At 34.3% G+C, this 14,891-nt stretch overlaps 1 protein-coding gene across 1 annotated transcript in view; it reads right to left on the minus strand.

Moving 5' to 3' along the window:
- LOC102809395 (ubiquitin carboxyl-terminal hydrolase 20-like) overlaps positions 1–13,070 on the minus strand; it is a 53,655-nt gene extending 40,585 nt beyond the window's left edge. The window contains exons 1-4 of the mRNA XM_085492366.1: positions 12,951–13,070; positions 11,877–11,982; positions 8,536–8,589; positions 7,793–7,855 (exon numbers count right to left, since the gene is read on the minus strand). Coding sequence (XP_085348492.1) covers positions 7,793–7,855; positions 8,536–8,589; positions 11,877–11,954 — 195 coding nt within the window. The 5' untranslated portion in view covers positions 11,955–11,982; positions 12,951–13,070. The remainder of the gene's footprint in view (positions 1–7,792; positions 7,856–8,535; positions 8,590–11,876; positions 11,983–12,950) is intronic.
- Between the last annotated feature and the right edge of the window lie 1,821 nt (positions 13,071–14,891).

Raw genomic sequence — 14,891 nt, forward strand, 5'->3', positions numbered from 1 at the left:
TCACCTTACTATGGTTTGTACTGTAATGATTTGTGTATATGATCTCACCTTACTATGGTTTGTACTGTAATGATTTGTGTATATGATCTCACCTTACTATGGTTTGTACTGTAATGATTTGTGTATATGATCTCACCTTGCTATGGTTTGTACTGTAATGATTTGTGTATATGATCTCACCTTACTATGGTTTGTACTGTAATGATTTGTGTATATGATCTCACCTTGCTATGGTTTGTACTGTAATGATTTGTGTATATGATCTCACCTTACTATGGTTTGTACTGTAATGATTTGTGTATATGATCTCACCTTGCTATGGTTTGTACTGTAATGATTTGTGTATATGATCTCACCTTGCTATGGTTTGTACTGTAATGATTTGTGTATATGATCTCACCTTACTATGGTTTGTACTGTAATGATTTGTGTATATGATCTCACCTTGCTATGGTATGTACTGTAATGATTTGTGTATATGATCTCACCTTGCTATGGTTTGTACTGTAATGATTTGTGTATATGATCTCACCTTGCTATGGTATGTACTGTAATGATTTGTGTATATGATCTCACCTTACTATGGTCTGTACTGTAATGATTTGTGTATATGATCTCACCTTGCTATGCTTTGTACTGTAATGATTTGTGTATATGATCTCACCTTGCTATGGTCTGTACTGTAATGATTTGTGTATATGATCTCACCTTGCTATGGTCTGTACTGTAATGATTTGTGTATATGATCTCACCTTGCTATGGTTTGTACTGTAATGATTTGTGTATATGATCTCACCTTGCTATGGTTTGTACTGTAATGATTTGTGTATATGATCTCACCTTGCTATGATTTGTACTGTAATGATTTATGTATATGATCTCACCTTGCTATGGTCTGTACTGTAATGATTTGTGTATATGATCTCACCTTACTATGGTTTGTACTGTAATGATTTGTGTATATGATCTCACCTTGCTATGGTTTGTACTGTAATGATTTGTGTATATGATCTCACCTTGCTATGGTCTGTACTGTAATGATTTGTGTATATGATCTCACCTTGCTATGGTTTGTACTGTAATGATTTGTGTATATGATCTCACCTTACTATGATTTGTACTGTAATGATTTGTGTATATGATCTCACCTTGCTATGGTTTGTACTGTAATGATTTGTGTATATGATCTCACCTTGCTATGGTCTGTACTGTAATGATTTGTGTATATGATCTCACCTTACTATGGTTTGTACTGTAATGATTTGTGTATATGATCTCACCTTACTATGGTTTGTACTGTAATGATTTGTGTATATGATCTCACCTTACTATGGTTTGTACTGTAATGATTTGTGTATATGATCTCACCTTGCTATGGTCTGTACTGTAATGATTTGTGTATATGATCTCACCTTGCTATGGTTTGTACTGTAATGATTTGTGTATATGATCTCACCTTACTATGATTTGTACTGTAATGATTTGTGTATATGATCTCACCTTACTATGGTTTGTACTGTAATGATTTGTGTATATGATCTCACCTTGCTATGGTTTGTACTGTAATGATTTGTGTATATGAACTCACCTTACTATGATTTGTACTGTAATGATTTGTGTATATGATCTCACCTTGCTATGGTTTGTACTGTAATGATTTGTGTATATGATCTCACCTTGCTATGGTCTGTACTGTAATGATTTGTGTATATGATCTCACCTTACTATGATTTGTACTGTAATGATTTGTGTATATGATCTCACCTTGCTATGGTTTGTACTGTAATGATTTGTGTATATGATCTCACCTTGCTATGGTCTGTACTGTAATGATTTGTGTATATGATCTCACCTTACTATGATTTGTACTGTAATGATTTGTGTATATGATCTCACCTTGCTATGGTTTGTACTGTAATGATTTGTGTATATGATCTCACCTTACTATGATTTGTACTGTAATGATTTGTGTATATGATCTCACCTTGCTATGGTTTGTACTGTAATGATTTGTGTATATGATCTCACCTTACTATGATTTGTACTGTAATGATTTGTGTATATGATCTCACCTTGCTATGGTTTGTACTGTAATGATTTGTGTATATGATCTCACCTTGCTATGGTCTGTACTGTAATGATTTGTGTATATGATCTCACCTTACTATGATTTGTACTGTAATGATTTGTGTATATGATCTCACCTTGCTATGGTTTGTACTGTAATGATTTGTGTATATGATCTCACCTTGCTATGGTTTGTACTGTAATGATTTGTGTATATGATCTCACCTTACTATGGTCTGTACTGTAATGATTTGTGTATATGATCTCACCTTACTATGGTTTGTACTGTAATGATTTGTGTATATGATCTCACCTTGCTATGGTTTGTAGTGTAATGATTTGTGTATATGATCTCACCTTGCTATGGTCTGTACTGTAATGATTTGTGTATATGATCTCACCTTGCTATGGTTTGTACTGTAATGATTTGTGTATATGATCTCACCTTGCTATGGTTTGTACTGTAATGATTTGTGTACATGATCTCACCTTGCTATGGTTTGTACTGTAATGATTTGTGTATATGATCTCACCTTGCTATGGTTTGTACTGTAATGATTTGTGTATATGATCTCACCTTACTCTGGTTTGTACTGTAATGATTTGTGTATATGATCTCACCTTGCTATGGTTTGTACTGTAATGATTTGTGTATATGATCTCACCTTACTATGGTTTGTACTGTAATGATTTGTGTATATGATCTCACCTTGCTATGGTTTGTACTGTAATGATTTGTGTATATGATCTCACCTTGCTATGGTCTGTACTGTAATGATTTGTGTATATGATCTCACCTTGCTATGGTTTGTACTGTAATGATTTGTGTATATGATCTCACCTTACTATGGTTTGTACTGTAATGATTTGTGTATATGATCTCACCTTGCTATGGTTTGTACTGTAATGATTTGTGTATATGATCTCACCTTGCTATGGTTTGTACTGTAATGATTTGTGTATATGATCTCACCTTACTATGGTTTGTACTGTAATGATTTGTGTATATGATCTCACCTTACTCTGGTTTGTACTGTAATGATTTGTGTATATGATCTCACCTTGCTATGGTTTGTACTGTAATGATTTGTGTATATGATCTCACCTTACTATGGTTTGTACTGTAATGATTTGTGTATATGATCTCACCTTGCTATGGTTTGTACTGTAATGATTTGTGTATATGATCTCACCTTGCTATGGTCTGTACTGTAATGATTTGTGTATATGATCTCACCTTGCTATGGTTTGTACTGTAATGATTTGTGTATATGATCTCACCTTACTATGGTTTGTACTGTAATGATTTGTGTATATGATCTCACCTTGCTATGGTTTGTACTGTAATGATTTGTGTATATGATCTCACCTTGCTATGGTTTGTACTGTAATGATTTGTGTATATGATCTCACCTTACTATGGTTTGTACTGTAATGATTTGTGTATATGATCTCACCTTGCTATGGTTTGTACTGTAATGATTTGTGTATATGATCTCACCTTGCTATGGTCTGTACTGTAATGATTTGTGTATATGATCTCACCTTGCTATGGTTTGTACTGTAATGATTTGTGTATATGATCTCACCTTACTATGGTTTGTACTGTAATGATTTGTGTATATGATCTCACCTTGCTATGGTTTGTACTGTAATGATTTGTGTATATGATCTCACCTTGCTATGGTTTGTACTGTAATGATTTGTGTATATGATCTCACCTTACTATGGTTTGTACTGTAATGATTTGTGTATATGATCTCACCTTACTCTGGTTTGTACTGTAATGATTTGTGTATATGATCTCACCTTGCTATGGTTTGTACTGTAATGATTTGTGTATATGATCTCACCTTACTATGGTTTGTACTGTAATGATTTGTGTATATGATCTCACCTTGCTATGGTTTGTACTGTAATGATTTGTGTATATGATCTCACCTTGCTATGGTCTGTACTGTAATGATTTGTGTATATGATCTCACCTTGCTATGGTTTGTACTGTAATGATTTGTGTATATGATCTCACCTTGCTATGGTTTGTACTGTAATGATTTGTGTATATGATCTCACCTTGCTATGGTTTGTACTGTAATGATTTGTGTATATGATCTCACCTTACTATGGTCTGTACTGTAATGATTTGTGTATATGATCTCACCTTACTATGGTCTGTACTGTAATGATTTGTGTATATGATCTCACCTTACTATGGTTTGTACTGTAATGATTTGTGTATATGATCTCACCTTGCTATGGTTTGTAGTGTAATGATTTGTGTATATGATCTCACCTTGCTATGGTCTGTACTGTAATGATTTGTGTATATGATCTCACCTTGCTATGGTTTGTACTGTAATGATTTGTGTATATGATCTCACCTTGCTATGGTTTGTACTGTAATGATTTGTGTACATGATCTCACCTTGCTATGGTTTGTACTGTAATGATTTGTGTATATGATCTCACCTTGCTATGGTTTGTACTGTAATGATTTGTGTATATGATCTCACCTTACTCTGGTTTGTACTGTAATGATTTGTGTATATGATCTCACCTTGCTATGGTTTGTACTGTAATGATTTGTGTATATGATCTCACCTTACTATGGTTTGTACTGTAATGATTTGTGTATATGATCTCACCTTGCTATGGTTTGTACTGTAATGATTTGTGTATATGATCTCACCTTGCTATGGTCTGTACTGTAATGATTTGTGTATATGATCTCACCTTGCTATGGTTTGTACTGTAATGATTTGTGTATATGATCTCACCTTACTATGGTTTGTACTGTAATGATTTGTGTATATGATCTCACCTTGCTATGGTTTGTACTGTAATGATTTGTGTATATGATCTCACCTTGCTATGGTTTGTACTGTAATGATTTGTGTATATGATCTCACCTTACTATGGTTTGTACTGTAATGATTTGTGTATATGATCTCACCTTACTCTGGTTTGTACTGTAATGATTTGTGTATATGATCTCACCTTGCTATGGTTTGTACTGTAATGATTTGTGTATATGATCTCACCTTACTATGGTTTGTACTGTAATGATTTGTGTATATGATCTCACCTTGCTATGGTTTGTACTGTAATGATTTGTGTATATGATCTCACCTTGCTATGGTCTGTACTGTAATGATTTGTGTATATGATCTCACCTTGCTATGGTTTGTACTGTAATGATTTGTGTATATGATCTCACCTTACTATGGTTTGTACTGTAATGATTTGTGTATATGATCTCACCTTGCTATGGTTTGTACTGTAATGATTTGTGTATATGATCTCACCTTGCTATGGTTTGTACTGTAATGATTTGTGTATATGATCTCACCTTACTATGGTTTGTACTGTAATGATTTGTGTATATGATCTCACCTTGCTATGGTTTGTACTGTAATGATTTGTGTATATGATCTCACCTTGCTATGGTCTGTACTGTAATGATTTGTGTATATGATCTCACCTTGCTATGGTTTGTACTGTAATGATTTGTGTATATGATCTCACCTTACTATGGTTTGTACTGTAATGATTTGTGTATATGATCTCACCTTACTATGGTTTGTACTGTAATGATTTGTGTATATGATCTCACCTTGCTATGGTTTGTACTGTAATGATTTGTGTATATGATCTCACCTTGCTATGGTTTGTACTGTAATGATTTGTGTATATGATCTCACCTTACTATGGTTTGTACTGTAATGATTTGTGTATATGATCTCACCTTACTCTGGTTTGTACTGTAATGATTTGTGTATATGATCTCACCTTGCTATGGTTTGTACTGTAATGATTTGTGTATATGATCTCACCTTACTATGGTTTGTACTGTAATGATTTGTGTATATGATCTCACCTTGCTATGGTTTGTACTGTAATGATTTGTGTATATGATCTCACCTTGCTATGGTCTGTACTGTAATGATTTGTGTATATGATCTCACCTTGCTATGGTTTGTACTGTAATGATTTGTGTATATGATCTCACCTTACTATGGTTTGTACTGTAATGATTTGTGTATATGATCTCACCTTGCTATGGTTTGTACTGTAATGATTTGTGTATATGATCTCACCTTGCTATGGTTTGTACTGTAATGATTTGTGTATATGATCTCACCTTACTATGGTTTGTACTGTAATGATTTGTGTATATGATCTCACCTTGCTATGGTTTGTACTGTAATGATTTGTGTATATGATCTCACCTTACTATGGTTTGTACTGTAATGATTTGTGTATATGATCTCACCTTGCTATGGTTTGTACTGTAATGATTTGTGTATATGATCTCACCTTACTATGGTCTGTACTGTAATGATTTGTGTATATGATCTCACCTTGCTATGGTTTGTACTGTAATGATTTGTGTATATGATCTCACCTTGCTATGGTTTGTACTGTAATGATTTGTGTATATGATCTCACCTTACTATGGTTTGTACTGTAATGATTTGTGTATATGATCTCACCTTGCTATGGTTTGTACTGTAATGATTTGTGTATATGATCTCACCTTACTATGGTCTGTACTGTAATGATTTGTGTATATGATCTCACCTTACTATGGTTTGTACTGTAATGATTTGTGTATATGATCTCACCTTGCTATGGTTTGTACTGTAATGATTTGTGTATATGATCTCACCTTACTATGGTCTGTACTGTAATGATTTGTGTATATGATCTCACCTTGCTATGGTTTGTACTGTAATGATTTGTGTATATGATCTCACCTTACTATGGTTTGTACTGTAATGATTTGTGTATATGATCTCACCTTGCTATGGTTTGTACTGTAATGATTTGTGTATATGATCTCACCTTACTATGGTCTGTACTGTAATGATTTGTGTATATGATCTCACCTTACTATGGTCTGTACTGTAATGATTTGTGTATATGATCTCACCTTGCTATGGTTTGTACTGTAATGATTTGTGTATATGATCTCACCTTACTATGGTTTGTACTGTAATGATTTGTGTATATGATCTCACCTTGCTATGGTTTGTACTGTAATGATTTGTGTATATGATCTCACCTTACTATGGTCTGTACTGTAATGATTTGTGTATATGATCTCACCTTACTATGGTCTGTACTGTAATGATTTGTGTATATGATCTCACCTTGCTATGGTTTGTACTGTAATGATTTGTGTATATGATCTCACCTTGCTATGGTTTGTACTGTAATGATTTGTGTATATGATCTCACCTTGCTATGGTTTGTACTGTAATGATTTGTGTATATGATCTCACCTTACTATGGTCTGTACTGTAATGATTTGTGTATATGATCTCACCTTACTATGGTTTGTACTGTAATGATTTGTGTATATGATCTCACCTTGCTATGGTTTGTACTGTAATGATTTGTGTATATGATCTCACCTTACTATGGTCTGTACTGTAATGATTTGTGTATATGATCTCACCTTGCTATGGTTTGTACTGTAATGATTTGTGTATATGATCTCACCTTACTATGGTTTGTACTGTAATGATTTGTGTATATGATCTCACCTTGCTATGGTTTGTACTGTAATGATTTGTGTATATGATCTCACCTTACTATGGTCTGTACTGTAATGATTTGTGTATATGATCTCACCTTACTATGGTCTGTACTGTAATGATTTGTGTATATGATCTCACCTTGCTATGGTTTGTACTGTAATGATTTGTGTATATGATCTCACCTTACTATGGTCTGTACTGTGGTCTTCAGCAGACTCCCCACATCCAACATATCCACATCCAATCTATGACATGTAAAACAAACATGAGACGATATTCGTTACATTTTATTAGATATATGATACAAATGTTGCATAATGAAGTCAATGAAATTAAAAATTGGAATATTGGAGCAGCCACTTAGGCCTGCCAATGCTTATGCCGGCAACAGTGTAAAAAGCAGAAATACTTGTTAAATTTGGTGACCAATTTAATATAATCGAAAGCGTGTACAGTCTTCAAATAACCACAACAGACAGAGTGGGGATCAAAAACCAAATATATGTGATTCAAAAATGTTATAATAAATGCTTTCTATCAATAATTTACTTTACAATAATATTTATGAGATGTGTCTAAGTTATTAGCATATTGTGTACGCGATGTATTTGCTTCGGGTCCTTTTTCCATATTTCACAACCTGAGTGTCATCACAGTGAGGTTAACAATTGCAATTGCAAGTTTTATGCAAGGTAACATTGAGCACCATCAATGAGGTTTGTCAATGAACATTGTGTTTGTATTCAAAGCCAACACATAAGCGCTGCTACAAGACGTATACACAAGCTACACCAACCCAGTGACTGCTGTGATTGCAAAAGATTTGTATACACTCCCACCATATGTAACACACTATACACTGTAATACTTAATTACATTTCTGGTTCCCCAGAACTCTGTATAGTTGACTATAAGATATACTCACATGCAGGCACGCCCACAGATTTGGACCCCTGGCATTGCATGAATGACAGTAGCCCTAAGAAATAGAACAAAAACATGTAGTTATTTGTAGTTACCAGTAGTTATCAGTAGTTCATGATAACAATTATGAACATGAAGTTTAGTCACAACTGAAAATGTCTGCAGTTGTAATCCAACTCACTCAGGTAGAATTGTTTGACCAAGATGGAGAAATGTAAAGATAAACATTATGTTAATTACACCATGGAGGTAAAAAGAGGAGTCACAGCCAAGCTTAGATGGTCGCCGCTGTTTGTACATAGATCAGGGAGTTTATTTGCCGAATGGATCAAGGAGGACAGTTTCCTCTTAGCGCAGTGAGGATTACCACGTATTAGCATACTACGGACGCCTTTGGCAGCACTCGGCGATTTTCATGACAATTCTAGTCAAATTCTTATAAACAAATATGGCGTCGATCGATAACACGCACAAGTTTGACTACAATGCTGAAACTGCTATATTCTTAAATTCAGAAGACGTAAACGAAATCGAAGAGCATATTACAGACGAAGAATTTTTTTGCATATGCTGTGAACGAAATGACTGCACAAAAACAAAAAAATGCAGCGATTTTCTTGTACATGGTGTATAAAGAAAATTGACGCACTGCCATAGGAAGTATGACATACACGGGATATAAACTTCAAAAAGTGTCATTTCGAACCTCAAAATTCAGTCTCTGGTACAATGCGGTGCGGTCCATGTCATGCACCATTGCAAGGAACATTAAACGATCTTTATTTTGGACTAAAAAACAGTACTAGCAAGGTTTCGAAACATTACAATATTACCGATTCAAAAATACAACGGAAAATGTGCTGAAAAACGAAAAATTACATAAACTTAACAAAAAATTCTCCGATTTTCAAAATTCTAACTTTCCCGTTCTCACAAACACGATTCCTCTACGTATAAAAGATCTGCGCATGCTTTATGTCCTTTGGCTTTTACTGCGACACCGTAAAACAAGACTGTACGCAGCAACGCTTGAGAGAAATGACGCGTCGATCCTGGGGTGAAAGGACGATAAGACAAAGAGAATTATAGGATTAAACTTGGTTAAAACAAAAGAAGTTTAGAAGGATTATTTTGGCTGTGACTCCTTCTCTTTTTACCTCCATGATTACACATACATGATAGTACCCTGAGTAGTAAGAACATAGAACACTCAGCCGGGGTATTTGAAACCGAAATTGTCATCTAAGCGTTAGGTCGTCGCTGATTGGCTGCTGAGCTGGAATGCCAATTTTTAGTTTTTAGTTCTATGTTCTTCGCGTAATTAGGTGTTCGTATGCAAGGGATTTTTCCACACAAAAATGACGAATTAGGCCGAATTTTGTTATCGGTTGGCTTAATACAACCCGAACGGACCGTATTTTTGTGAAAGATTGGTATTTTTGTCCTGATTTGTAGGAATCTGAAAAACGCGTTTCACAACTTGTCTCTTATTTAGTTTTATGCGTCATTCAAGATGGCGGCCCCCATATAATAAATATCATATTTATTTAATTATCACGTGTGCGCCAGCTGACTGTGGTCGGCACAGGTGAGTACTGATGCCACAAATAAAAATGTTATGGATTTTGTTTTGACAAATTGTTCGTTTTGGCTTCATGGGCAAATCATCTCGTATATTTTCTACATTATAACTCAATTATGTTTTGTACTTGCTCTTGGTTACTCAAATTGCATTTCATGAACGCAGAATAATTTGCGAACGCATAAATCACCGATTTCAAACTTTTTGCATTTCATAAATATTGATAGTGACCAATTTGTTTGTATTTCAAAAAATTGTAACATGTTCCAATTAAGGTAGACTATTATTTGCATACTTGTTTTCATCTCCTAATTGTGACTAAATGACTACAAATACATGTAGACCCAGGAAAGTATATATTTTTAGAATCGCCAGATTTCAAGCTTTTCACAAGTGTATTTTGCATGCCGGTATCTGCATTCTACGACGCGTTACTCAATCAAAATTGAAAAATTACTTTTTCTGTAAAAAAAATAATTACGCATTTATGCTGGCGATAAGAAGTATTTTTTTCACTTTTCCTAGTTGTTCAATAGTCTGGTAAATTGAATGTGTCTGGTCAGTTTTATTCAAGCAACGCGTTTTAAAAAATAGTGTGCTGAATTTCAATTACTGTTTTAGTCGCATTGCCCCCAACTCAAACCACAACTCGTTGGTAAATAATCGATGAAATAGTTTGTCTGGACACATTCAAGTTCCTCTCACTGTCACCTTAAAGCTGTGAAAATTTGGTGTTAATCCAACGACAATAAGTATACGTTATTTTTTGTTAAAGACCTTGTATTTTGAAAAACATAAACTCCTAGAAAACGTCCATGAAGTAACAGCAAAGATTTTCAAACTTGTTTATCGGCACAATCAATTTGTTTCCCCATCAAGGTCTGTTTTAACATGTGTAGGGACATCCAAATGTGTAAGGCTATTGGAAACCAAAAAATAAAGGAATGGGATAGCGATAATTGGATAAAATCGGCAGATGAACCCAAAATCAATGATTTTTTTCAGTAGCTGTATGACCTTGTGTCTGACACATTCATATGCAAATGACTAATCTGTGAAACAAACAGGGGCAGAGACAAACCACTCAAATGTTTGGAAACACTCATTGTGTGTCAGATAGCTACTGATAACACATCCTAACATTGCTTTGTCTTGAGTTTATCTTTGAAACTTATAGGCACACAGATTAAACTTGTGTTGTTGATTTTGGAAAACACTACTGAGGCTGCCTTGCTTCCCTTCAGAAAATCTACATTTTAACCAACTTACATGACATTCTATGTTATGTTGACTTTATCACATGAAAGTTTATAGTGCATGTCATCAATTAATAAATAAATGTGAAAATCGTAATTTTCAACACAAATAATAGTCTCGCTACCTTAAATGAAATTAAAAAGAGAATAGTAAATAACTTAGTGTGTATTGCAGTTCATGTCATAAATGCGAGAATGCTGTATGTAAATGATATGCAAATCATTATGCAAATTTATGCTAATTAGACCGCCCACCAGCTAATTTGGATTGTGGAGAACACTGATTTGGGTTCAAAAATGTGAGTAATAATAGTGATGTTATTTGCTCATTTTATATATTAAAATAACAGAACATTCTAAAGTAAAAGTACAGAAATATGTGAGAAAAATAGTTTTATTGGGAGGGAGCTGCATGTATACCACCCAGTTGTGGGTGCTATTGTTTAGCAGGTAGAATTATGGTAGAATTCTTAAATCTACCATAGCTATACTAGACTACTTTACCTGAGATTTGTCATGTAGTTCATCTTCAGTAATATCACCAAATGTAAGAATATGAGGACAGTTACTATGGCGACTCATTCTGTTTATTCAATCATGGGCTTCAGTTCTGGAAAAAAGGCAATTACATGCTTGAGTGGGTGGCTGTAAAATAACACTTGACATATTCCTGCTACTATATGTTACACAACACATCAGACCAAGAAAAAAAAGAAAAAAAACAATTTGTTTTACAGAATCAATCATGAAGATGCAGTATTTCATTTTTATTTTAAAATATTCATAGACATGTATTTTTATATTTTTATAAAAATCTAAAAAAGTATGTGGTGTAATGATTTTTAACTGATGCATAAAAGAATATTTTAGTTCTGGGTTATTATGAGGCAAATTTAATGTTAATAAGTCTAGATGCAAATTATGTTATAGGGATCACACATTTATTCAAGAAAACACAAAATTACAGAAATTTCTGCAGAAGTTTTCTTTTGTTAATTCGCCATTTCAACCAGGAATTTTAGGCAGGCACTCCACATTTTATACAGAAACAAAAAATTCATTAGACAGGAAAAATGTTTACAAACCTGTCCAGTTTTTATTGAAAACGACCATAAATTATAAACAAAAAATTGCTTGTCTGTGGACAGACTAGGGATTGCTGTTTTTCATTTCGATGGTGTTTTTAGACAGACACCTTTCTGCATATAACCCGGATCTCTCTCATACTAGCTCAATTTTTCCACACAATGAGATGAAATGTACAGTGCAAGTCATCAAATAGAATAGGATAAAAATGCAATTATTATATAAATTTCACTTTCTAAAATAGAGACAAATATTCGCATATATTAATACGATGTGACGTAATCATTAGTCGGTTTATTCACATTCTATCATTTCAAAAATCTAATAAAAATTCAAAAAATAAGACCCATCCAATGCCATGACTTGATAATATATTACTAGTAACCGGTAATCAACGCCGGGCTATCTTTTTTCTCGTTTTTTCAGCACGATCTCAACTGTGCTGATTTCATGATACTATAGTAGAAGATTCAGTAAACCCTGTTCACTTACTTGTATATTTCAAATTCGTGCCAACTTTAGACAGACAGTGAGACGAAGCATTAAAGCAGAAAACAATAATCATGCGATTCGAGACCTAAATCTTCTGTGTCATATCCTCAACATGGCGGAACAATCAGAAGGTTAAAGGTCATAAAACGCCCTCAACATGCGTTAGTATTGTTTTATCGTTTTTATGTTCTTCGTATGGTGGCCGTACATAATTCCATCTTTTTGACGTCATAGATGCGTTTATTCTATAATTAACCTGGAGTTAGAGCTCGCCTCATCGTAATACTGAAAATGTCTTTCATTTTTTGAGGGAACGTATTAAACGCAGTGACCATTCACCGCCATTGGACAGATTTGTTCATTTTTGCGAACTTCTATGTGTATTCAAGTAGCGTAGCGACATTCATCAACAAGCTGTAGCCCAAATAGCTCATAGTTAAGAGTTATCTGGTTGTCATTTTCTTGTATGTTTTGTATCCTGCTATCCTATTTCATTTTGCAGTTTTGTAATTCTTCGTTTGTTTGTTTTGCTGTTAGCTACGACTCTATCAACTGAATATTGGTTAGACAAATGAGTTAATGGGAAAAATAACTTTAAAGCGCGGTGGTCGTTGCGCAGCACTTGTTCGAATTTCATGTAAATAAACAATGTTCTTTACACGCGTTGTATACGTCGCTATGAGTCCCATATCGAAAAGAACGCGGCACGACGACTGCCGCCCTTTAATGAAGACTTTACTTGCCAGTGTTGTAAACAGGAAGATGAAACACACACCGGATCATTTTTGTTGTGTTGTTGTTGTTGAGTGTTGATTTTGTTGTCACCGCCGTCGTCACAATATTTAACTGTTCACACCATTGTCATATGTTTTCTTTGGCATTTAAGGTATAAGGTCTTGGCATAAGAAAATAAATCAGTTTTTGTTTCTGTATTTGTCTGTAAGACGAAACGGCACCCATACAACACGTCACAGGCAGTTCCAAAGTTAACAACAGACCGTTTTCGTTCATGCCTTCAACACGCATCAGGTTTTGTTTACGCTGGAGGTATCACCCATCTTTTCATGTATTGCGTCTACCAAACATTGTCCAGTGTTTTTTTTTTATACAATCCACGTCTAACAGCGGCGTTGTTGTTGCACAGACTTTGACCGTCACCCAGTCAGCTTTGCCTGTTGGTTGTAACTCAGACTAGTAATACAATTGTATTACTAGTCTGAGGTTGTAACAACGTCGATTTTATAATAATTATAATGCTGCAGATTGGTCGTTAAAATTGAGTCTACGGTAAAATTGTGTTGACAGAACGCTCTACTCCCCCTCACAGCTCATTTGATTTTGACTGAAAAGTCAACCCGACGTTCACCCACCAGATCACAAGAACTCAAATCTCACACGAGATACAAGCCTGTACCACCACGGTACCACTCGTGTACATACGGGTTAGGCTTCACGGAAGACAAGGCTGTACATTTTGATTTTCCACACGAGTGTCGTAAACAGGTTACAAGATAAGTTATTAAGGAAGCCTTCCTACTTAACAAGATTATAAAAAGTAAGTGGTACAATGAACTTAATTCAGTACTAAAATCTACAAATACAACACTATCAGATATTGACAATAATGAGCTAAAATCGTCAGAAATGTCACGGATATATGATAAAATAAAAAATGTATTTACAAAGCATTGGATTAACTCAATTAATGATGATAACAGACAAAACACTAATACAAAAAACAAACTGAGGACTTACAAAAAATTTAAAACAAACTTCATTTTTGGAAAACTACTAAAGGCTTAATTAAGCTAAAAAATAAAGAACTGAAAAGTACCCTAACTAAATTCAGACTGAGCAATCACAGTTTAGAAATTGAAAAAGGAAGACACAACAGAATCTGCAAATTGTGTAATAAAAATGATATTAAAGATGAACATCACT

This window comes from Saccoglossus kowalevskii, chromosome 17, assembly GCF_978046115.1.
Source record: "Saccoglossus kowalevskii chromosome 17, keSacKowa6.1, whole genome shotgun sequence".
Classification (NCBI taxonomy): Eukaryota; Metazoa; Hemichordata; class Enteropneusta; family Harrimaniidae; genus Saccoglossus; species Saccoglossus kowalevskii.